Genomic DNA, 26776 nt, shown 5'->3' on the forward strand with positions numbered 1-26776 from the left:
TACTGTTGACTTCTTTATTAATAGTTTACATATTTCTTACTTTCTTTAAACAAATAAAAGAGTTATTGTGATAACTTTGAATACAGTATCAGCGAGTTGAGTTGAACAAGTAATTAATCCATGGACAAGACAAGATAACTTCCCTGAAGATACATATACCTAGTGAGCTATTCATATTTTTATACAGAATTTCTTAATGCAAAAATAACATTATTCTATCCTTTAATGCCTATCCTGTTTCCAAGTCTACAAGTAACAGTGAAATGAACTACAGAATTAGGAAGCAAAAATAGTTGCATTATATTTAAGTACCTTTTTATGGATAATGTAATTAAATGAACCCCACATTGTTGATAGTACATTGGAAGTCACCAGGGAGAAACTGGAAACAGGAATATGTAGCTAAATTATGTACCGTGTTGGACTCGTGACAACATTACCAAGGACAATACAGTACAGCATTAGTGAAATACAGAGTAATCTTAGGACATTTATACTGCTTCCACAAAAAAATAACTGATTTGCATCAACCGACAGTACAGTATTGAGGGGGGTTAAAAGATTAAATTCTTATTTAGTGGAAAGCTTACATGGAAGTTATTAAGAGAATATTGTGCAATAAGTCACAGTTAATTGTGGGGCTGCCAAGGAAGTGTGAAAAAATACTAAAATTTAAATGGCAATGGTACATATTGCTTTTTAAACTTTAATTTATTTCAGGCAAATTAGCTAATATACTGGAAATTGAAAGATGCTACAGGATAATACCATTATTTCAATATAATATGCATTTCCTGGAGTCTACTCAGAACAACTGCAAAGTAGGAAAAACACTGCTATGCTACATTTGAAATAATAAAGAAAGCAACTGGTGTACCTTACTGCTTAATTGTGAGGTCATTAGACATTTATTTATGGGTTTCTATTTCATTTAACTTTTGCAACTAACCATTCATAAATTAATGTGCAAAATGAGCAAAATCGATCATGACCAACACAAAACAGAAACATTACCACTATTGACAAACTTGAACGATAACCCTTATAAGATACAGCACAGTATACAGTAACGATTCTATTGTTAAGTCTGAACAGTTCTTATTGATGATGTTTTGAACTATAACCACTAAGAGATATACAGTAATGTTTCAATTGTTAAGTGCCTGAACAGTTCTTTTAGATGATGATGTTTTGAGCTATAACCATTAAGAGATATATGCAGTAATGATTCAGTTGTAAACTCTGAATAGTTCTTTTTGATGATGATGATGATGTTTTGAACTATAACCATTAAGAGATATAGAGTAATGATTTTATTGTTAAGTCTGAATAGTTCTTTTTGATGATGATTGTTTGAACTATAACCATCAAGAAATACAGGATAAAATAATGATTCAATTGTTAATCCTGAACAGTTCTTTTTGATGATGTTTTGAACTATAACCATTAGGAAACACACAGTAATAATTCTATTGGTAAGTATGAGCATTCATTTTCAATAATGCTGTCCTGTTATATACAAACCTACTTTTACCTTACTATATCCAGTTAAAAATTTATCTAATGTAATTCCTACTTATCCCAAAAGCATTGCATCCTATATTTTGTCTATATTTTCATGCATTACTGAGTTAAACATTCTCTTTAGCTATATTTTGGCAACATTTGATAAGAGTAAACAGAAGAAGGGTAGAATAACCCCAAGTAATAAACAATATAAACTTTTTTCAAGAAAACAGTTTAGTAAAAAGAAAAATTGAAGTTTCATAAGGAGTAAAAGAAAGGTGGTATTTCCCACCACAATGCAAAGAAGAAAGGAGAGGATTCCTGAGAGTAAAACAAATTAGCACTACTTCCTAGGGAGTGTATTGAAGAAAACGCCTTTCTACTGGAGCAAAGCAAAGAAAGGGGACGAGGGGAAAATAAAAATAACAGGAGTCCTCCAGAGATTGTTCTTGCATAATATAAAAATAGAACTTATAAGCAGTTGCAGCTTTAAACTTCAGGTAGGGTTAGATTGTTGGTATAATACTGATTGTTTTTACAATATCATCAATGATTGTTTTTACAATATCATCAAATTGATATTCTACCAGATCAAAAACTGCTGGAGATATATTCCCTTTGCTATAAAAATTAACAGCAATATTCTTTTATTTGAATTTATTGTAAGAAATAACACCAGTTGACTAGTTAAAAAAAAAAATCACCATTCATGAAAAGAATCAGGGTATACTCAAATATGATAATACAAAATCACATTCGTACATTCTCATTAAAATGATAAGGAAAGCAACAAATGTTTTAAGCACAATGGACTATGCAGGACTAAACATCTATAATTTACAGAAATACTAAGCTTTTTTTATGAAGGGTAACTAATGTGTTTACTTCATGAACTTTATGGATCTTTATGTAAAACCTACACTATTTCAATCATAGAGAATTGAAAAATTTGCACTAAAAAGCATGTAAAAGATACAGTACATGCTTCATTTTATTTCAACATGAGTTAAAACTGTACCCCTAAGCATCATCAAAATATTAAAAGTACTGTATTTAATTGCACAGAAGCATAAACTGACTAGAGTCAGTATTTGTGCAAAATTAAAAGTGAGCTAAGCCGTAACTAGAAAGACCTCTAGCCTCATGGGCTGGAATGCTTGTCAAAAAACTATCATCCCATGATTATGCTTTACCTCCTCTTTCATAGAGGAAAAGGGACAGATCAATGAGACAGATTACAATTCACAACCCTCTGCTCACGACCTAGAACCCAGTATCATCCGCAAAGTCTGGCTTTGGAATAGGATTTGATCGGAGAAGATGAGTAAGGAAACTGCGGAGAGAAAATGTCACGTTATCAATGTTGCTGCTGTTGGATATTGTTTTGATGCATTTAAACAATCTATCAAGCTTTAGAGGTTAAACATTGGCTTCAAGCAATATGCAATTCACAAGGAACCAGAAGAGATCCATGACTAAAAATACAACTACTTACAAATAAAAATAAATTTTTTTAAAAGTAACTTGTATTTTTCCAACTTAACAAAACTGAGACTTTGACTATAGGAAAATACATAACAGCGAAGCTGGAACACAGCACGTAAAATTATAATGTGTAAACAACCGACAGGAAATTACCTATCGGTAGCGAGGAAGCAACCACCGCCTTTGCCCTGCCGGCTCACTGACAATTCACTTAGATCGAAGTCTGGAACATTTTAGGGGCCTGTTGATTGTGGGAAAATTTGTGGAAAAGACTCAGATTTGTATAGTTAGGAAACACAAATTACGGTACTTTTTAATGTGATGTTCCTAAAAGAATACAAACCATCGTCCCTTACTTTTTGGTAGATCTATCCTTAGATGGAAGGAGGTTCCCTTCTCCAATTAGCTGAAAACTTAACCCAGGAACGCAAAACTCAAGCATCTTAGAAGCATAAGAGAGTAAAGGCTTCTACACTTCATGAATCCTAAAAGGAGAACCAGCGGATTTCCTGTCCCTTGCTTTTAAGGGTTATTCTCGCGCTGGAATCTTCCGTGTCCTAGACCTGATTTGAAATGGGTTTGTTGATGCTGCAATTAGAGGGCTACTTCAAGATTATAAGTTTGCCGGGCTAAACCACACTCCCACTTGTAAGGAGTTTGGGAAAAAGTTTTGCATGCTTGAGGATGGAACAGGTACATGCTGAATGGGGCTATCTAAGATCGAGTGCAGCTGGCGAGGTCTTTCAAAACTGTACCCCAAGATAGGGGAAGATTGAAAGAAAAGGCCAGTCACTGTTTACTTTCATCCATTTTAATCCTAACATCTGTCCTTGATCCACAACAGCTATACCACCAGCAGAGCAGCTACAAAAGGTTCTGAGAACGTGTCTAGGAACCTGGGGGTCATATCCCTCAAGTAGTGGGTAGTGTGCATTGTGTGATGCTTCCAATGCCTCCATGAAGAACCTGCATCAGAGAAATTCCTTTTAAAAGCTAAAGAGGTACTAATACTTCTTGTCGTGAGCTTCTACATGTATCCCTTCCATGGAAGAGAAAGTGAGCACCTGAGATAGACTTCTCTCGCTCAGAACGAGATTGTGTTCTTGGAAATCTTTGATCTTCCCATGCTCAAAAAGAGATGTTGCAGAAGAGGTCTAACGGTCCTCATTCACTTGAGATAGCACCTCATTGCTCTCACAGGACACAATAATAGCTGATCAAGATCTTTGGTTACATCCCTAAAAACCCTGGAATCTGGCAATGATGGAATTTTGTTTTAGCTATGAAGGAGGTGTATGTTGCGTTTATGGATCTGGAGAAAGCATATGATAGAGTTGATAGGGAAGCAATGTGGAATGTGATGAGGTTATATGGAGTTGGTGGAAGGTTGTTGCAAGCAGTGAAAAGTTTCTACAAAGGTAGTAAAGCATGTGTTAGAATAGGAAATGAAGTGAGCGATTGGTTTCCGGTGAGAGTGGGGCTGAGACAGGGATGTGTGATGTCGCCGTTGTTGTTTAACTTGTATGTTGATGGAGTGGTGAGAGAGGTGAATGCTCGAGTGCTTGGACGAGGATTAAAACTGGTAGACGAAAATGATCATGAATGGGAGGTAAATCAGTTGTTGTTTGCGGATGATACTGTACAGTACTGGTAGCAGACACAGAAGAGAAGCTTGACCGACTAGTGACAGAATTTGGAAGGGTGTGTGAGAGAAGGAAGTTGAGAGTTAATGTGGGTAAGAGTAAGGTTATGAGATGTACGAGAAGGGAAGGTGGTGCAAGGTTGAATGTCATGTTGAATGGAGAGTTACTTGAGGAGGTGGATCAGTTTAAGTACTTGGGGTCTGTTGTTGCAGCAAAGGGTGGAGTGGAAGCAGATGTACGTCAGAGAGTGAATGAAGGATGCAAAGTGTTGGGGGCAGTTAAGGGAGTAGTAAAAAATAGAGGGTTGGGCATGAATGTAAAGAGAGTTCTATATGAGAAAGTGATTGTACCAACTGTGATGTATGGATCGGAGTTGTGGGGAATGAAAGTGATGGAGAGACAGAAATTGAATGTGTTTGAGATGAAGTGTATAAGGAGTATGGCTGGTGTATCTCGAGTAGATAGGGTTAGGAACGAAGTGGTGAGGGTGAGAACGGGTGTAAGAAATGAGTTAGCGGCTAGAGTGGATATGAATGTGTTGAGGTGGTTTGGCCATGTTGAGAGAATGGAAAATGGCTGTCTGCTAAAGAAGGTGATGAATGCAAGAGTTGATGGGAGAAGTACAAGAGGAAGGCCAAGGTTTGGGTGGATGGATGGTGTGAAGAAAGCTCTGGGTGATAGGAGGATAGATGTGAGAGAGGCAAGAGAGCGTGCTAGAAATAGGAATGAATGGCGAGCGATTGTGACGCAGTTCCGGTAGGCCCTGCTGCTTCCTCCGGTGCCTTAGATGACCGCGGAGGTAGCAGCAGTAGGGGATTCAGCATTATGAAGCTTCATCTGTGGTGGAATTGTGGGAGGTTGGGCTGTGGCACCCTAGCAGTACCAGCTGAACTCGGCTGAGTCCCTGGTTAGGCTGGAGTAACGTAGAGAGTAGTCCCCCTTTTTGTTTTGTTTCTTTGTTGATGTCGGCTACCCCCCAAAATTGGGGGAAGTGCCTTGGTATATGGATGGATGGATGAAGTTACAGACAAAAGAGACCGAGACCTGCTTCCACCCCCTGGAATGGGTGATGTTGAACTAGAGACTATAGAGCTTGCTGACTTGTTTAGCTGAAGCTAAATCGAGCAAGGAATTGTTTTCAGGTTAAATTCCCTGTCTGAGGCCCGCCTCAACAGTTCAAAGGGTACCTTCTTCCAGGAATGTAAGATCCTAATACTTTCTATGATGGTGGACTCACCTAAACTGGAAGACAGGTCTGCTAAAAACTAGTATGTATGAGCATTGAAACTTCTTCTCTACATCCATTAGACTAAAGACTTGGGCCAAGGCTGAGCAAAGGCCTTTTGCCCCTGAAATGGAGCAGAATCTCTCCTTGTGGAGGTCGAACAAAATCAGCAATTAACAGAGCATGTTCCGAGAGGAGAGAGCCCCCTCCCACGGCACTAACCACATAAGTTGGCCTATTTGGCCTAGTAGACTGCTGCCAGGGATTTGCGGAAGTATCCGAATATTTGTTGAATAGCCTTTCCCCGAGAGGAGATGATGGATAACCTCCATGCAGGAAATTGAAGGGATTTCAGTGCACCATGGAGGATCCTGGCATGTGACTGGTATAGCAGGTCGAGGAGAACAGGCAATTCTCTTGGGGTTTTTGGTTAGGATCCGCAGCAGGTACGGGTATTACTCTCCATGTTCGCTTCAGTGCTACGAGTCATCAGTAGACTTAGCGTTGCTCAAACTGGATTTAAGATTATTTTCAACAGGCAAAACCGAGGAAAAATACACGTCAAACTTGTCTCAAGGTTGTTGAAACACATCCTTGAACACTGCTTTTGGGTCGGGGACTGGAGAACAATTAATCTGGAACTTATGGCTCAGGGACATGTAAACGGATACATTGTCTGAGAAACCCTCAAAGTCAGGATCTCCACATCATCCAAGGCCGTAAAAATCATCCTAACCCACTATCTGTGTCTTCCTGCTGCTATGTTCCTTTTGCCCAGCATGAAAAGAGCCAACATGGTAAGTAAGCTGAGCTCTGCCCAATCAAGGGACCTTACTGCTAGCTGGCACAGTTGTAGGGCCATAGTAGAGTACCTCCTTGCTTGCGTATGCAGTATGCCCCGATGGTGTTGTAGTTCATCACCAACACAGAGTTGTGTCTCCAAAGAGGGAAAAATTGGCAGCTCTTATTCTAGAATGTTGGTGTGTTCCTGGTGATCTTGAACCATCCAGGAATCTGAAGTCATGTGCTGACTGAGGAGAGCTCCCCACCCTTCTCTGGAAGCGTTTATAAAGTGGAGGAATTCCACGAGGCAAGTCTCTTTTGGTTACCATTGAACGCCCTTTCTTATCTCCCTTATCCTTACTGAATTATTATTATTATTATTATTATTATTATTGCTTGCTACGCTACAACCCTAGTTAGAAAAGCAGGATGCTACAAGCCCAGGGGCCCCAACAGGGAAAATAGCCCAGTGAGGAAAGGAAAGAGGGGAAAATAAAATATTCTAAGAACAGCAACAACATTAGATTAATATTTTCTATATAAACAATCAAAACTTTAACAAAACCAGAAGAAGAGAAATAAGATAGAATAGTGTGCCCGAATGTGCCCTCAAGCAAGAGAACTCTAACCCAAGACAGAGGAGGCTATGGCACTCCCCAAGACTACTGCAGAGAACAATGGTTTGATTCTGGAGTGTCCTAGAAGAGCTGCTTACCATAGCTTAAGAGTCTCTTCTACCATTACCAACAGGAAAGTGGCCACTGAACAATTACAGTACAGTAGTTAACCCCTCTGGGTGAAGAAGAATTGTTTGGTAATCTCAGTGTTGTCAGGTGTAAAAGGACAGAGGAGAATATGTAAAGAATAGGCCAGACTATTCGGTGTTTGTGTATGTGAAAGGAAAATGAACCGTAACCAGAGAGATGGATCCAATGTAGTACTGTTCGGCCAGTCAAAGGACCCCATAACTATCTAACAGTTAGCACTAGCCAACATCCAGATGCCTACCAGGAACCTCTAGTTCCACTGCAGAGATCAAAGACAAGATCTGCCTCTGGGAACTAGCCATTTTATGATTAAATGCCCCATGAACTGCCATTGGAGTGCTTAAAGAAGGGGAAAGCTATCTCTAACATACTAGAAATCCTTTCCTGGGAAAGACATACTTTCCCTTGCACTGTTCTCATATCCATCCTCAGATACTCTAATCTTGGAGTGGGGATTAGGACTGAATTCTCTTGATTCACTACAATCCCAGGTCCTGACGAGAGAACTCTGTCTAGGAGGAGGAGAAGGCTGTTCTCTGACTCCATTAGGATTTGCCAATTGTGTAGAAAGTGGAGCAGGGGAAATCCGTTGGCATACACTTACCTCGAAGATCCTTTGTGAAAATTTGGGCACTAATAACAGGTAGAAGCAAAGGATCTTAAATTGTAACACCTTTCTGGCTACTGCTACTGTACATGGGGGTATTTCCTGGAGTAGGGGTGGATGGGGATTTGGAAGTTAGCATTCATCACATATTACATGACCATGAAGTCCTAAAGCCTGATCTTATTGTGTGACCATGGCCAAGGTCTTCATCAGGATGAGCCTGTTCAGAGTTGAGAGGTCAACAACCAGTCCTCAGAGCTGGGATGGTTGATAAGCTGTTTTGCTCTGACCTGACATGGAGGAATGTAGACAGTCGAAAACGACATCGCACAGTGCGGTATAGTCTTAGCCATTCTTCCTCCATTTACTGTCACCTTCATCTCTGCTGGCAGGGAGAGAAAGGGTTTTTTCAAAGACAAGTTTCATAAACGAAGTCCCTCTCGGCAGCTAATCCATTTGTAGAATCTTGAAGTCACCGCAGCCCGATGCTTTGGGTTGTCTGGTGCATTAAGAACTCAACCACCCCAGCTCCCATTAGGACAATGTCCTTCACGGCCTGTTTCTTGTTGGGGTCACTTAGGTCCTCCGTATCAGCTAGAATGACAACTATACCCGACCAGTGGTCGATCTAAGAGGCCGCTCGCATAGTAGCCACGGCCGTGACTTCCATACTAGACACCTCTAATGCTGAGAAGAAAATGAATCTGCTGAAAGACATTCTGCAGAACAGCCTGGCGTTAAGGTTACAGCTGTGGTGTCAACTGGAGGAAGGGAAGGGAGAGCCTTCTGCATTTGATAGTACTGTATTTTCTCCTCCTTAAAAAGGCTGTAATAATCAAGTGTAAGGATCTCCCTGCATTCAAAGAGTAATAATTTCTGGAAACATGAGAATCTCCTTACCTAAAGCTTCTTAGGTTAAGGCAGATCAAGGGGACCCAAGTCTGGGTGTCATGACAGAGAAGATCAAAGGCTGCTTTCCTGTTCTTTAGGGGAAAGACCAGGCTTCTCCTATGCCATACACTTTTCAGATACAGTGGAGCTCATTGAGGAATGTTGAATCCATATTTCCCTCTTCTGCATCTAGAAGACAACTATATTTTCCAAGTGGATGTGAGACCTGCGACGTGTGCCTGAGAAACGTGTGTAGGAAGGATGCATCAAGAAGAGACGGAGCGTTTGTGATACGGTCATCCGGTATGGTACTTGCTCCTGTATAAGGAGCAATGTCCGGGAGGAATCCTTAGTGAAGATGCTCCTGTGGTAGCACACTTGGGAAATGCATCTCAAAGATGCCCCCATAAGGCATGAGCGTCTATACAGTACACTTGTTAACATATACGATTAGTGGAGCTGCTTGCAGAGACTTAGAATCTGAGGTAGCGCGTCTAGGAGATGCATCCAAAGCAAGACATCTAAAAGACATGCACTTGGTGACTTGCATGCCTTGGTAGACATGGTCAATCTGGGTCAGAGCACTGGAGGGAGCATGTCCTGGGATAAGGTTGCAGCTGAGCCGCGTCTGGAGGTGCACAATAGCGACATATCTGGGAGACATGCTAGAGGAGTAGGCAAACCTAAGGCAGAGCATCTAGGAAACTTGTCGTCAGAGAAAGTTTCTAGTAGAAGAGAAGCCCGAAAAAATGAATCTGCTGTATGCAAAACTCCTGGATGAGGCAGTAGAAGAGCACCTGGAAGAGGAGTGTCTGAAGAATGCACTATTGAGCTGTCTCCTAAAGTTCTGGAGAAAAGTAAACCACTTAAGAGGCACGTCAGTAATCTGCTTCTGATGAGGACGGATGGCCAAGGTTGAGAAACAACCTAACAACTTTGCTCCTAAGAGCAACACTCCAGCCAGTGAGAACATCTGTTGTCACTCACGGCTGAGATCTAAAAGCTATCGATAGGTGAATACCTGTTGGTTGTTTACACCTTGTTACAATAATTTTAACTGCCATGTTCCAGCTTCGCTGTTATCCATTCTCCTTTAGTAAAGGACGATGAGGCAGTAGAAGAGCACCTGGAAGAGGAGTGTCTGAAGAATGCACTATTGAGTTGTCTCTTAAAGTTCTGGAGTAAAGTAAACCGCTTATGAGGAGCGTCAATAATCTGCTTCCGAAGAGGACGGATGGCCAAGGTTGAGAAACAACCTAACAACTTTGCTCCTAAGAGCAACACTCCAGCCAGTGAGAACATCTGTTGTCACTCATGGCTGAGATCTAAGAGCTACCGATAGGTATATACTTGTAAGTTGTTTACACCTTGTTACAATAATTTTAACTGACATGTTCCAGCTTTGCTGTTATCTATTCTCCTACAGTAAAGGACGATAATTTGTATTCATATATGAACAAAATGTAATTGAAGAAAGCACAAGAAGTATTATTTGGATTTTATACAAGGTAAGTTACCTTGTAAAATATGTTTTCACAAATAAGATTGATATTAAACTAGGATATGTTATCATAAAATAATATTGATATTTTATAGATAAATGTCACTGTAAACTTAGATACCACTGAACATGTCACTGAAAAAGCAGTTCTATATTCATGTGCAGACAAGAGTACTTACCAATAGAGGTAAATGAAGAAAAAGACCAAATAATAAGCAAGGCCAATCACTGCATCACGCATGTGCGCCTTGAGCTGACCCATACGATGGATCTCAGTTGGGTCGTAGACTCCAAAATTACCTTTTGGGACTTTTACATATCTGCAAATATAAAGTCATCTATCATAACATAACATGGGTACAATATTGTACTGTAAATCCAAAATAATAAATGTTCTAGAAAACACTTAATTTCAAAAATTGATAGAAATACAGCAGATTTAATAATTAATTTGTATTTTTCCTTGCTATACAAACCAAAGTCCTTTTGATTAGAAGCATTATCTGGCAAAGGTGGAAGAACCAGACCATTGAATCATTAACAAAATAGTTCTGCAAAAATAGGGGTGAGAGGAATCATCACACCCACCTGTTTGTGCGAGTCTTTTGCTCTTTAGCCTCATGATTAAAAGAGGCAACCGAGGGGGGAAATTTATTAAAAGACTCCTGTTTGTATAGCTAGGAGAAATTTAAATTACTTACAAAATTGGTATCCACTACAATACAAGGATAAACCTTTTGTCATTTTAATTAAGACTTGCTCCTTGATGGAACACAATCCCTATAATTCAAACTGGAAGGATCTTTCACCCTGGAATGTGATATCCTCCCTGGTCTATTTCAACTTTGGGATCTCTCCTGCTCATAAAGGTTTTGAAACCTTCAAGAGTGCCATCCCCAAGAGAGAACAAAAACATACGGACCAAGCTAGAACGTACTCCAAATAGCCAAGTAATGGAGCAGACTGCAAGCAATCCTGATCTGTTTGTCCTGAATGACCCCAGGTACCAGTGCTCCGACTGGAGACAGAAGTTATATCAAGTATGCTTCTCTCTCTGGTAAAGGTGAGCATATTTAGATATACTTGATTCTAAGAACTGTGAAACTGGAACCAATTACATACAAGCCTAATGTTGCGCACCCTTACACATACACATGGAAGAGGGGAGCCGTTAAGTCATGTCTATTCCTCCCTTCGTGTATTTGAAGACCCACAAGATGGAGGAGGGTGGTCTCCTCTGTCCAGGCATGAACTGTGATGGTGGGCACTCACGATCTGCCTTCATCTCGCCTACAGTGTCAGAGTTTGAACCCAGAAGGCACCTTGGACAGAAAATTAGTGCAACACCAGTCTGACCAACCCAAAAAGTACAGATTACAGAGTGGGAACTATCATCTACTCTCGGGGGGAAAAAAGCTGTATCAAGAACACTGATGGAACTTCTCGAGAAAGGCTTTCTTCAAATGAGGAAGAATAGGAACTGGTAGAGGAGTGTGTTTATTCTTCTATTTTCCAAAAAACCCTTCCTCACTACCACCAGAAGCATTGAAGTCTGAAGAGCCAATGAGTTGGTGTGCACATGTTGGGGAAAAACGCTGGAAATACAATCACTGGGGTCAAAGACAAATGGGTAGCACTGGGACTACAGTATTCACTAGAAGCACTGATACTTAAGGAGTCCTGGCCAAAGTCAGAGCTTCCATCAAAGCACTCGGAGATGGGATGTCCAAGGATGACCACACAGTCTTATGGCTTTTTGTTCAAAAAGCCACAAGGCATATCCCTTCTCGTGTGCCAAAGCACCGAGTGAAAGACAAACCCTGGTTCAATGATGATTGTACACATGCTTATTCGGAGGAGGAGGTAAATCATCTTTGGAAGGGTAATAGATAAGATTTGACTTCGTCATTTCTGTTGTCCTGAGTCAGTTTAGCTTTTCGGTCTCATAAAGTTAAAGCTCTCTTGTTGGGCCTTGATGCTTATGGAGGTGTAGACCCAAATGATATTTTTCATTTGTTTTTTATATAGACTGCAAATTTCTTAGCTCCTAAGTTATCTGTTACTTTCCGCTCATTAGCAAGAAGTTCTTTTAGCATATATTGTAGAATTAGTAATGTTACTCCATTATGTATATGTATTTGTGGTAGGTCAAATCCAGCGATTACCGCCCAATTTCCATAACTCCCACAATTTCTAAAGTTTTTTAATGTCTTGGCAAAATATCTAGATAGGTTTGTTGAAGGTAATCATCTGTTCCCTAGTTTGCAATTTGGCTTTCGTAAAGGCCTTGCAGCATTAATGGCCTTCTTCACTCAAGGAGGTACTGCACACTAATTGTTCAGTGGCCACCTTCCTCTTGGTAAGGGTAGAAGAGACTCTTTAGCTATGGTAAGCAGCTCTTCTAGGAGAAGGACACACCAAAATCAAACCATTGTTTTCTAGTCTTGGGTAGTGCAATAGCCTCTGTACCCTGGCCTTCCACTGTCTTGGGTTAGAGCTTTCTTGCTTGAAGGTACACTCGAGCACACTATTCTATCTTATTTCTCTTCCTCTAGTTTTGTTAAAGTTTTTATAGTTTGGGTAGGAGATATTTATTCTAATGTTGTTACTCTTCTTAATAGTTTATTTTCCTTTCCTCACTGGGCTATTTTCTCTGTTGGAGCCCTTGGGCTTATAGCATCCTGCTTTTCCGACTAGAGTTGTAGCTTAGCAACTAATAATAATAACAATAATACAATTTCCAATGCTATACAGAAATCCCTTGATTGTGGTCAGGAAGTTTGTATGATTGGCTTTGATTTTAGTGCTGCCTTTGACCGTATTACTCATGCAGAATGAAGGTCTGTGGTTATTGAAACCCTTAATAGAGATCTAGCTAAAATTAATGCATGGTGCAAGTTATAGGGTATGAAGTTGAACCCTAACAAAACTCAATGTATGATTGTAAGTCAAGGACAGTGGCCCATCAACATCCAGATCTCAGCACTAATAATGTTTTATATCTCTGTATGACTTAAAATTTTAGGTATGATTCTTAATAGCAAATCTACCTTTGAGAAACACATTTTCTCCTTCAATTGCATTAAAAAACTTGCTTATTGAGGAAGTCTCTTAACCCTGGATAGGTACGGTGGGTCGTTTGCGACCCCGAGCGTCAAAAAAAAAACAGGTTTTTCTCACGTGACTCACCCCTGTGACTGAATTTGTGGGTGATCGACCTGCAGGAGGTGTCTCCCATACACGCTCTAGTAGTGTCCAGATGTGCATTGCTGTAGCTGTACTCCTTCCCCGATTTCTGAGACGCGTCGGGGTCGTTCGCGTCCGAGTTTACCCTTCTGAGGTAGTTTGCATAATTATCAAAGTTATTACGTATTATGAAATTATCGTAGAATGGTGCAACTTGTATAGGTTATCAGTTGTGGAAAGTCTTGGTGGATTGTTTGGCTACCATGTGCATGTTTTTTTTTTAGTTAAAATGTCGTTCATCACCACGAGGACCATTTTACCGCGAGTGCCCCTTTTTCATTTTTTTTTCATTTTTTTGCCAAGTCATTTTTCCGTAAGATATTGCCAAATAGTGTCGTAAAACTTTTGCTTGTTTAGTGTTGGAAAGTGTGTCTAGATGATCTGGCTACCCATGCATGACTTTGTTTTTGTCAGATACGACGTAGTTATTGGTATATTGGGTATTTAACTGCGGTTACCAATTTCTGTTTTTTTTTCAATATTTGTAAAAATTACTACGTAGTAAGGAATTGCCGTATATTATTCATTTTTTTTTCATGTTTATGTGTTAGAAAGTGTGCCTTGATGGTTGGGCTAACACGTGCATGTCTTTTTTTTTATCTGAGATGTCGTATATTAGAATGTCGGGCATTTTACCGCGAGTGTCCCTTTTTAATTTTTTTAAATTTTTTTGCCAAGTCATTTTTCCGTAAGATATTGCGAAAGTGTCGTAATACTTTTGCTTTTTTAATGTTGGAAAGTGTGTCTAGATGATCTGGCTACCCATGCGTGATTTTGTTTTTGTCAGATACGACGTAGTTATTGGTATATTGGGTATTTAACTGCGGTTGCCAATTTCTGTTTTTTTTCAATATTTGTAAAAATTTACTACGTAGTAAGGAATTGCCGTATATTATTGATTTTTTTTTTCATGTTTATGTGTTAGAAAGTGTGCCTTGATGGTTGGGCTAACACGTGCATGTATTTTTTTTTATCTGAGATGCCGTATATTAGAATGTTGGGCATTTTTCCGCGAGTGCCCCTTTTTATTTGTTTTGCATTTTTTTGCTTAGTCATGTTACCGTAAGGAATTGGCAAGTAGTGTCGCAAAACTTATATTTTTATAGTGTTGGAAAGTGTTTCTAGATGATCTGGCTACCCATGCCTATTTTTTTTTAGCCAGATATGGCGTATATATAAGTATGTGTTCGATTTTCCTGTGATTGCCATTTTTTCGTTTTTTCCCATTTCTTTCAAAATTACTACGTACTAAGGAACTATCACAGAGTAATATTTCATTTATATGTTTATTTGTCGGAAAATATGCCTTGATGGTTTGCCTAGCACGTGGCTGAAATTTTTTTTTTCTGAAATGCCGTATATTAGAATGGCCATTTTTCCACGAGTGCCCCTTTTTATTTGTTTTGCATTTTTTTGCTTAGTCATGTTACCGTAAGGAATTGGCAAGTAGTGTCGCAAAACTTATATTTTTATAGTGTTGGAAAGTGTTTCTAGATGATCTGGCTATCCATGCCTTTTTTTTTTTAGCCAGATATGGCGTATATATAGGTATGTGTTCGATTTTCCGGTGATTGCCATTTTTTCGTTTTTTCCCAATTCTTTCAAAATTACTACGTACTAAGGAACTATCACAGAGTAATGATTCCTCTAGATGTTTATTTGTCGGAAAATTTTGTTTACTTTTTTTTTGATTGAATATCATCAAATTTTTTTAGCTAAAATATTGTTTTACATTTTTTTTTTCGATTTTATTTCCCTTCAAAAAATTTTTTTTGGGTCAGAATTTTAATTTTATAGTCGTAAAATAATCGACAATTATCCAGAAACCCACCATACAATTTTTATGCATATCCAATAATAATTAGATTAGTAAATAACACCTTGAAATTGACATACCCTTCCTACATTTCAAGTGGCAGATTAGGGAGTCTGAGTCAGTGTGGTTGGCGGCCATTTTGTGGACATATCCGAAGCGTAAGCTGCCCTATCTATATATATTCTTGTTCCCTATATAATTTGTGATATTTTGGTATATTTTTACCTGCATAAATATCATATTATATATTAAATATATGTATTTTTTTACGAAATTTCCAAGTACTCAAAAAATTACCTTTAGATATGGCCCCTGATATAAATGTAATTTACAAAATAATGAAGATTTTTTTACATATTTCTATTTTAGGATAACATATGTTTATTCCCTAAAAAAATTAGCCACTTCCTATTTCATTTGGGTACCCAAAAAAATTCATGAAATTTGGACAATTTTTTTTGGCCAAAAAAAGTTACCCTTTTTTTCTCATTTCAGATCTTCACCTCCATGGGTCTGACTTCATCCAAAATACATCAAGATATGTCCTAAACATTCAAGAATCAATTCCTAAAAGGATTTGTGTATATATGTATAAACTTTTTTTTTATGAATTTTTATGTCAGGTCTTTTTTTTTTTCTACTTAATTTTTTAAAATATTTATAATAAATAGTTTTTCTGCAGATGAGTAGTATTTATCTTTACAGTTGTTTTAAGCATTCATTGAAGTTTTTTTTGGCAAAAGAAAAAAGGAGGTTACTGCAAAAACTGATTTTTCAAGAATTTTTTTTGGCGTCGGGGTCGTTCGCGTCCGAGTATACCCTTAAAGGGGTGTCCGAGGACCGTACCTATCCAGGGTTAAGATCTTTGATGATCAATCCATTCTGAAGTGTTTCAATTCTTTCATTCTGCCTTGTTTCAAGTATTGCTTTCCTGTCTGGTCTTCAGCTGCGGAATCTCATTTTAATTTGATGGACAGGAACATGCGGTCTATTAAATTTATTCTTCCTGATCTAGATATTAATCTCTGGCACCATAGTTCAGTTAGTTCGTTATGCATGTTGCATAAGATTTTTCATAATTCTGACTATCCTTTGCATTCTGATCTTCCCGGACAGTACCATCCTATTCGTAATACTAGGTATGCAGTCAATTCTAACAGCCATGCCTTCTCCATCATAAGGTTTAATACTAATTTTTTATTTTTTATTAAGTTTTACATGTGATATTGTATTTACTGTTTGTGTGAAAACTACATAACTGCATCACTTTTTTATACTAATATGTCATGCTACTAGCGAATCAACTGGGGCTTGGAATGCAATATTCACTTCTATATTATTTGTAATGGGAAATAATGATTCGATATTTTAACGAATCGGTATTAACCCATCCTTTTGGAACGAATTATAGTTGAATACCAAGGTATTACTGTAACCCCTATAAATTAGTCTTCATCCATAAAGGGGAAAAAAAGGGTGGAGTCCCTTCATCCCCACAGGCAGTACATGAAAAGAACAAAGGTATGGTGGAATGGGAGGAGGAACTATAAATTCTCCTTTTAATGTGGCTTCCAAGCTGACAGCAATGACACTTGAACGAGGAAAGAGACCATAGGAATTCGAGTGTCTTTCTGAACACAGGACGACACTAACGACAAGGGCAACGGCTCTCCCCTTCAACTCGATAACAGCAGCTCTTCCCACTAGCGAGAGAATAAACAACATAAATGCTATCAAATATTCCTCGTACACAACGACCTGCCATCAATTATCTAAAACTAAAAAAAAGAAAATAAAACAATCAATTGACAGTCAGGAGTACATTTGTACTCTCCAGTAGCTGGAAACAAAAAGGCTATTTATTGTGCTGGGGAGGGGGGAGATTTCCCTGTCACCCACCAGTAACTTTCAACAGCTGTTATAAATTCTAACAGACGAGTTTCAACTACGTTGAAAGCATGCTCCTGTAAAAAAAAAAAAAAAAAAAAAAAAAAATAATTTGTATTTGTGTAGATACAAATGGGAATATCCCTGCAAAAGGATGCCTGTGAACACTTCTTAGCCTTCTTTCTATTCGTGTCAAACTTTTCAGCACTACAGGAGATCACAGTGGACAATTATCACAAAGGGATCCCTGCACACATTAGTGCACATGGGCAAAAGAACAAGACAATTTAGAACCTATAGACAAAAGTCCAACATAAAACCTTGCACGTTCCTCACTTTTCTTACCTGAATACGTACTTCCGCATATGAAGTCATAAATTTGTCCATGAAGAAGTGATCCGAAACATACAATCCATAGCTAAAGGGAAAGATTCAACAATGAAGGCAAAAAGATGAAGAGCATCAGTGCATATCCCCACCAAAAATGGCTGAAAACAAAAGTGGCTTGATTCATTCAGGTAGTTGGGAGAGTGCATCCATCTCGTCCTGTCATTAACAAACTACATTGGTAATGTTTACAAAGCCATTTCAATTTGATCTGGGCAATTCTTCTATTTAAATGGATGAAAAATTTGTATTTGTGTAGGAACAAAAAGGAATGAGAAATCATGTAATATATCCTAAGCTTAAAAACTGAAAAAAGAAATGATAATTGATACTCGACATACCGTAAGTGGAAATTCCTTATTGAAGCATGTGACTAAATACAGGTATACTCTATTGCTAATTTTTTGGTTACTGCCAAGTCTTAAATCACACATTAGTCTATGCAATTATTTTATCAGAATGCCCAATCATGTTTTTAAACTTAGCACTCTTTAATTGTCCTATAGTTTCCTGTTTTTATGAGGCAATTCCATCATCATGGAAATGCAACTCTGTGAATTGTCATCATCTTTAAATTAGTCTAAAAAGTAAGACAGACTTACTCCCTTATGATGTAAACGGCCAGAGGTATGGAAGCAAGGAAGAGGTAGTAATGACCAGTAAGCAAGAACACTGCAGACAGGAGAAGGTGAGCAGCAAGCTTTGGAATCACCCACTGGAAAACAAAGTTTTGTCCATAAATGGAAAATATTTCAGCTAAAGTCTTCACGATACCCATAATACATTCTATATGCTGCTTCTGAATTCTTTCATAATCTATAATCTAGTGTTAAACCTGGCTAAAGCGGATTTTATTTCCTTGTAATTCCAACAAAATTAAGAGTAATGAAAATATGAACTAAATATTTTTCCTGAATTAAATTAATAATCAAGCAGGAAACTAGATTACTGAACAAAACATCAAGTTTTCTGTCTGTCATCCTTCAACAACACATGAGATTTCAGCTAATTGCTTTAAAAACTACTGGCTGACAACAGGTATACAGTCACAGCTATGTTAGGTCATTTTTTGTAGAGGTGTTTTTCACCACAAACTTTTTGGTGAAAAATAACGAAGGAGAATAAATACAATTGTATAAATTTATCAGAAAAATAAACCACTGAATTACTTCCTGTGCGAGTGATGATATAGGACTGGCTTATAGGGGTTAATGGTTGTAGTAGTTATTTTTAATGATTAATTTAAACTATGCTGTACGTCTTGATTTATTTTATTACCATTAGTGACTGGGGAAAACCCCGCAGTTGCACTATAAAGCAAAGTTTAAGAGGTTGGACAGCAAGATGGCAGAAAGGATGCAGGAATGGCGGTTAAGCAGAAGGCTAAAAAGTGGAAGCAATTAATGACTTAACAACAGGTATGACTGTATTATTCTTGTCACCTTAGAAGAAATTCCGAGGCCTTTCTTAATCACTCTGATCAGTACCACATTTTATAATCATGAAAACTCAAACGTAAATGGTTTAGAGACCGAACAAACTGTTCCCAACTTATATGAAAGCTACATCTGCACTTGCAACTAATATTTCTGAAAAGTTAGTATGTCTCTGAAGTATATCTTGAAAATTTAACCTATAACCTAATGGATAAATACAAAAGAATTACAAGGAATACATATTCTAAATATAAATACAGTAAGCAAAATATTAATTAAGTAAATATAATGAGCACAATACAAAATTAAAAGACGTGACGTGCACGTCAAATTGTGTTCATTTAAACCAAAAAACGGTCATCAGGAATGTAACCAGGATATTATGCACTTAAAATGTTCAAACAAAAATGGAAAATATACTCACAATGTTTAATCTGTAACAACATTGTTGTGCATTCAAATAATCACACTCCAAGTCAGACAATGTGATGACCTGAATTATGTTAAGGAAAACACTTGAAATCTTTATACAATATTCATAAAAATCACAAATTCGAAAGTAATTTGCATTTTTCCTAACCATAAACCGGAGACCTTTAATAGGAGGGAGGAAGTTCTTATTACCAAAGCTGGCTTGGTTAAATAACACAGGAAAATTGAATGAACTTTGATCCTTAGGCAAAAGTAATGATTCTTGTCCACGCCCTAACATACATGCACAGAGATGCAAACAGTTAGGGTAGGCCATTACCAAAATATGGTAACTCGAATGAAGAATCTATATCCATAGGATATGTGCTGTTCAGTGTATAGGCATTACCTGTATATGATTAATGTATTAAATTCATTGTCCACCTTGCTCGGAGGATGGGAAAACTTCAAATACAACAGCTGTAAAGAAAATCCACTCTGGTGAATAGCTTACCTGCACAAATTCTGTCCTAAGAGAGAGGAAAAAGCAAGGAAAAATTGCTAAACATTCTTACCTTTCACTCTGGACTTGTGTCGCAACCGCTATCCAAATGCAATGCTACTGGTCAGGACAAGTTGGGCTCCCTACACCACTGGTTGAGCAGCTACCACTGGTCCGCGGGAAAAGGTATCAAGGGACCTGTGGGTATGTTTCCATAAGTATTGGGCTGTTTAGGTTGTCGATATTTTCAATCTCTGGCTTTCATGACATGCTCCTCAGACAGATTCACTCTGAAAACAAAAATTGAGCCGATATTCCTGACTCTGTCCGCACTCCCAAGGGTCCGCCTCCTTGCGCATCACCCGTGATGTAAGAGCATCTAATGGTTTCCCGAAACTAAACGGATATGGTATGCTTATAGATAGGTCTCTTAACCTTACCAGAGCTTAGGAAAAGTAGCATCACAATGCAGTAGATTGTCTCAATTGTTAGAAGATTGAAAAGGTCTAGAATCTGGGATCATTAATTGCTGGATTCTGTATTTACGCCACAAACCACGGGACGAACAAAAACAGGACCACCTTCCTTCCCCCTGTACGAGAAATGGCATACGAAATGCTGTTTAAATCTCCGACTCTCTTCACCGAGGCTAAGAAGCAAGCAGAAACACAGTTCTTGGTGCAAGATCATTATCCAACGCTTCAGTGAGACTCATACAGGGCGCTTTTGAGCGATCTAAGGACAATCATGATGTCCTATTCAGGAGGCCAATATTCCCTTGGAGGACACGACTGTTTAAAGTTCCTCATGAGCATGGACAGTTCCCACAGGGTGGAAATGTCTAAGCCAGTGTTTCCCAACCTTTTTTGGTTGACACTCTAAATGCAGTCTTAGCCTGGAGTAGGGACTCTATTTGTAATAGTAAATCCAACCATATAGGTGTCTTATGACCATGCCTCTTTTGATACTGTTCAGTAGACTCTACCTTGTCCCACTAAAGTAAACCAGTTTCATTAATCTAAATAAAAATGTGAGCAACTGTGAATTACTAATAATACATTTATAAGACCCTCTGACAACCCTCAGAAATACCCTCACAACCCTGGGGTTTGGAACCACTGGTCTAAGTACTTGAGTCACGGCTGGCAATAGCCCTTCACCGCAGGAACAGAGGAGCTTCTTCCGGTGAAGAAAGAAATAAGCAATTACTTCCAGAGGCATCGACCAGAGATATATCCAGTCTACAACACCAATCGCAGATGCCCACTTCCCCCTGGTAGACTGCTGCATAAGATCTTCCCTAATATCCTAACACCTCACTTGCCATACCTTGAGAAACGCTCGGAAATAAAGGATAATTGCCATGCATGAATTATAACTGGGATGCCACAGAGATGTTAAATCTCAGCATGTGGGGCAGCCTGAGGAGGTTGGCAACCAGGGCAGTTACCTCAGTACCTCGATGAGGAGTATCAGCAAATTGATGAACCATTTAAGCTTGTGGCCGCTTTGGAGCCACCAGCATCATCCTGAAGTTCGGGGTCTCCAACACTGTTAATGACCCGACGAACCAGACAGAATGGTGGAAAAACTTAAGCATCAAGGTCGTTCCAGGAATATTGAAATGCATCCTTCATTGCTTCTGCATATTCTGGATTTGAAGAACAGTCCACTGGAAGCATCTTGTACAAATGTGCGGCAAACAAAGTCAATCATTGGAAACCCCATGTAATCACACACACACACGTTCAGGACATAAGGATTTATCTTCCCTTGGGGGAAAGCAACCCGGAATATGTAGGGAGGAGTAGCAACACAAATATGTCTCAGGCTCCTCTCCCCTTGAAGAGGGTCGACAAGAAGAGGGGCTGTTCCCCCTTATAGCCTAGTACCCCTTCTAGAATCATGTCCAGATTCTAAGACATGATCACTCAGAGAAACACAAGAATCCCTTTCCAGTATGCGAGATCTGTTCTTCGGCACCGACCAATGATCTTTACTTTCTCTGAGGCATCATGAGCCCTCAGAGAAAGGGGAAAGGGGGTTAGATGGAAACCTCCTATCATCTGAAGCTTCAGAGGACTCAGGATCTGAATGGACTCAGTCAACTCCAAGGAGAGAGAACATGAGGTCGACTTAAATTCAATTGGGGGCCAATTGATAATTACCAACCAAAGAAATTACTGTGGGGGATCTCGAACCGCGATAGGTTTGAGGACAAGGGTCACACAGAGGAGTAACTGGATGCAGACGGTCAGGATTTCGGTAGTCAAGGTCTACTGAATAGACTTGCAGGTCATAATTATGAGCGTTTGGTGGAGTGCGTGCGGTCTACCTCTCGCAGGTGTCACGGCTCTCCTTAAAGAGGATTCATAGTTGTACTCTATCCTGGACACAAGCACTGCAGGGGGGAGTCTTGGATCCTATAAACAAAACTCTCTCTAACAGCAGCAGCATGCCGAGTGGTGAGGGGCGCCTGAGCGACGTGCCACATGATGAGCAGTGTGCAACAGTGAGGCAGTGGGAGCTAGCACACATTAACACCACAAGCTCAGGAGAGGAAGGGTTGCCTATTGGAGACATGTGAGTTACTCCATGTTCACGCACAAGAATACTAGTGCGCATATTGAGATATGTTGGTATGACAACACAGTGCACCAAGTGAGAAGCGACCTTCTCAAATACGGGCAGCATGTGACGGATGATTGCTAAAACTAATTGGGCCTTCTCCACTGGCATTGCGGATACATCTGGTTCGAGTGCGTTGAGGATGGCGTGGTCAAATCCATGGGTTCACATGAAACCGTCACTTATTAAGTGCGCTAGAGTGAGTGTGTGCCACATGTTCACCAATATTAGGCGTGCTGTTGTGTGCTCCACAGCTAGTGTGAGTGGAATGTGTGTGAGGATATCAGGAGAGCGCTGAGCACAAACTACGTCTGGCAAGCAGGGTTTCCAATCTAGTTGTAAAAGGTTGTATGCAGAAACCCACACATTCATTAGTAAATGATGATTGAGTCCAAACACTGCGCAGTTAAAGACATATTAATTGCAACCGTATGCACCTTGTTCCTCCCAGTACCGTCTTCTTCCAAGCTCGTAGGGGGGTTTGAACAATCAGGGAAGTCTAACTTGGGCGGAATATTAGCCGTTCGCTCAAGTTCAGACAGAAGGACAATGTCGTAAGACGAAGCTTATTCCCCTTCCAAGGGATTGAGTCAAAAGGCATAGCACAGCATTGTCACCAGAAACAAGTGTCCAAAAGTTAATGAGGACAATTTTAAAAGCGAAGCTTACGAAACACCGAAAACATGTCTGTGCTATTTGGCAGCAGAAAACAATCACAAAAAGGCTAGAAAGAAAAAGAAAAGACACAATAAACAACCAAGATATTCCAGCTTCCACCTGTTTACCTTGTTATAGAAGTTTAACAGCCAGGTATTCAAGCTTGGCTGATATCTATCATATATAATGGACACAGGTTTGTACTAGTGTAGGAAAGACTCTTGGTTAACCTGTTCTAAAGAGATTAGAGGAAGCCATTGTTAAGATTTTTTTTTTTTGCATAAGCCTAATCTGATCAGTTTTGAAACAGATTGCATCCCTGTAGGATTTACGAAATGCATAGGAAGCAGAGTACTAATTGCATTTGAATTTGTTATATCATACAGGAATATATGCCAAACTAGCTTTATTATATCTCACCAAGCCCCACCATGAATACATACCAAGGGTTATTTTCCTAGCATACTACCATAAAAGTAAAAGCCCCAGGTTTATAGGCCGCTCATGAATGGCAGGGGCAAGAGATAAGTGACATTGCCCTATCGAGCAGGACAATGCCCTAGAGACTGACCATAAATACATATGATCAGCGCCCAAGGGCCAGGATATGGCTGCTGATGACTGCAGATAGACCTATAGGCTCCCCCAATCCCCCTCCATCCTTAGCTCACAAGGATGGTGAGGTTGCAGCGACCAAAGAAACTAACGAGTTTGAGCGGGCCTCGAACCCTAGTCTGGCGTTTACCAGTCAAGGACGTCCCCACATTGGTCAAAACTAGTTATCCATTTAGGGTATTATTATAGAACAACACGGGAAAAGCTTTACTAATAAAGATATGGTGTTTTATATGGAAAAACTCCAGTTTTCTTTAAAAATTACCTTTTATTTTCATCACAAATGGTTGATAAAATATACTCTAATTTATCCTATAGTAATAGGGACCACCCAGTGGGAACCAGGGGTTTTGGGTGGGAAAAGCTTACTGCGGAATCAATAAATAATGGTAAAACTAACATTTCCTCCGTCATAAATTGTTCTCTGGGATGCATAATAAAAACGCAAAAAATTACACAAAATATTGGCATTCTATGTTCCTGAGATATTACTCTTTAATTTGTTTATTCACGTGTATCTGCATGTAGGGTACGCCATTATTTATAATTTACTTTTAGGACCCCATTGTAGGTACAATGTCAGCGCATATAAAGGAAATAAGGTAGGGCATTATTTGTGATTTACTTTTAGGGAAAGGGATGTCGGGGGGGCTTGCCACATAGCTAGGTCTGTGACCTGGGAACTACTAAGTTAGGTTAGGTGGGGTGTGTTAGGATCTGTGGCCTTTTGAACAAATCTCAAATTTATATTTCCATTAAGGAAAAAATTCCCTTATGGGACAACCAGTTTTCCTTATGGATAATAGTGTTTGCAATGAATTTTACCTTTATTTCAGTCATAAATAATCACGTTTCTTTCCAGTTTTCACCCACCAAAAGCCTCCAGTTCAGACTTACGTCTGTTGGGAAAGGGGAGGGGGTGAAAACAGCTTATTTGCAGCAGAAATAAGGGTCAAATCCAATAAAAGAACACTATTTACTAAAGGAAAAGTATTTTTTTTTATTAGAAATGTTGCCCTGTGTTAAATCATAATTTTACCCAGTTTAGTTCTCCTTTCGTCACTTTATTTAGGGTCAATTGTAAAATGCTTTAGTAATCCTTAATTTCCAACACATACGAGTAAATTTTCGGAAAACAGGCGTTTTTTTTATCGGGAAAAATCTTCGATGTCCATAACTATATATATATAAAAAATTTTTTGTATTATTCAACTAGAGAAAATTCAATAATACAACGCAATTTCAAGTAGCGTGCACAACGTTGGGTCACCAATATTTTGTCAGTCCAAATACTCGCCCACTCGGCTAACATGTATAGTGCAATATGTACTGCTTGCCAGAACAGAGGAGTAATAAAATAATCTTTAATTACAAGCAACAGCGGAGCGAAGACCAGTAGGTGAATAATTAGCATTACTCCATAAATCATCATACTCGTAGATACAATAAAACATGGGCGACGACGATAGGACGGAGTCTCGTTTTCTATCCGGGCAGCAGGACCGGTGTGACGGTCTGAACGATCCCCCAGTCTCAGAATTCTCCTTGACATTGTATAAAGGTTCTTTTCCGCCATTAGCTCGCTTCGCTCGCATGAAAATAAAGCATCAATCTCGTATGTACTGGCAAGCGGTAAAGTTGAGCTGCGCACGCTAACATTACAGGAAAATAAAACATCAACCTCGTATGCACTGGCAAACGGTAATGTTCACGCATGTGCAGATTATCAAGGAGAATTCTGAGACCAGGGGATCGTTCAGACCATCACACCAGTAACCCGACCATCTACACACGAAATGCAATTAACTCTCAAGGTTTAAACTATAATATTACCAAAATATATATCATTAGTATACCACATATCTGCGGACGTTTTGACGGACACCTAAAGCCTACCGTACCTCACAACATCCTATGACAGAAGCCAATGCGATTTACTTGGTAATTAACCAACGGAATTTTTTAGCAGCTCAGGATAACTTAAATAGCAAAAAAGACACAACTAAAATGTTAATAAAACACGGAGCTACTAACTTAGATAACTAGATAGCTATCAATGGCATAGGCTGCCTCCAAGCAGAGAATCTTGAACATACTACCTGTAAGGTAAATTAAGTATTAACGACCGAGCAAAATGAAAAGGATACGTAGTAGACCAACAAGAAGAGTAAGGCTCCCGTGTCAAAGAGGGAAAAGACATAAACTGCAGTGTCCAGAGAAGGAGAATCCTGGCCCGTCGTCGGCTTTGATGTATCCTCCATGGTTAGTGTTGTTGTTGTGACGTACTTATCCTGCGGTGCTTAGCGACCAAGGATTTTTTAGCAGCCGTATGAAGAAAAAACAAGATAAATTAGATCATAGGAAACTTGCTGTTTAAGAAAGAAGGAATAGAGAAAAGAAAAGAATATGTTCATCAGATTTGGAAAAAAGAGAGAAGAAAATAAAAGAATTAGAATACAGAAAAGAAAAGGAAAATAATAGAATTTCAGCAGCCGTACGAAGATAATAGGAAACATTTGCTGTTTAAGAAAGTATGAATAGAGAAAAGAAAAGAATATATTTATCGGATGTGGAAAAAAAGAGTGTAGAAAATTAAAGAATTAGAATAAAGAAGAAAACCAAGGGGGTGCCGATGGTAAGGCGAATCCCTCCGCCTTACAACTGAACTGAACTAGTTTATTTTTGAGATACCATTTTTGGTACTGATTTCGCTTATCGGTTTTTTGAAGTCATATATACAGGCATATTTTAAATGCATTGTTTTTCGATCATTGGAAGAGATA

General features: G+C 39.1%; 1 protein-coding gene across 1 annotated transcript; it reads right to left on the reverse strand.

Moving 5' to 3' along the window:
* Nucleotides 1–26301, reverse strand: LOC137614365 (protein cornichon homolog 4-like). The gene is made up of 5 exons (XM_068344153.1): nt 26141–26301; nt 19605–19673; nt 18347–18459; nt 10588–10728; nt 1–2839 (listed from the first exon to the last, which is right to left on the reverse strand). The coding sequence occupies exons 1-5, from the start codon at nt 26252–26254 to the stop codon at nt 2770–2772; spliced, it is 507 nt and encodes a 168-aa protein (XP_068200254.1). The 5' UTR covers nt 26255–26301; the 3' UTR covers nt 1–2769.
* Between the last annotated feature and the right edge of the window lie 475 nt (nt 26302–26776).

The sequence above is a fragment of the Palaemon carinicauda genome, chromosome 20 (genome assembly GCF_036898095.1).
Source record: "Palaemon carinicauda isolate YSFRI2023 chromosome 20, ASM3689809v2, whole genome shotgun sequence".
NCBI lineage: Eukaryota > Metazoa > Arthropoda > Malacostraca > Decapoda > Palaemonidae > Palaemon > Palaemon carinicauda.

Coding starts and splice junctions, on each gene's coding strand:
- LOC137614365 (XM_068344153.1), bottom strand. CDS start 26,254: ATGGAGGATACATCAAAGCCGACGACGGGCCAGGATTCTCCTTCTCTG. Junction 18,460..19,604: donor GTTGTTACAGATTAAACATT/GTGAGTATATTT, acceptor TTTGTTTTCCAG/TGGGTGATTCCAAAGCTTGC. Junction 10,729..18,346: donor GCCGTTTACATCATAAGGGA/GTAAGTCTGTCT, acceptor TTATATTTGCAG/ATATGTAAAAGTCCCAAAAG.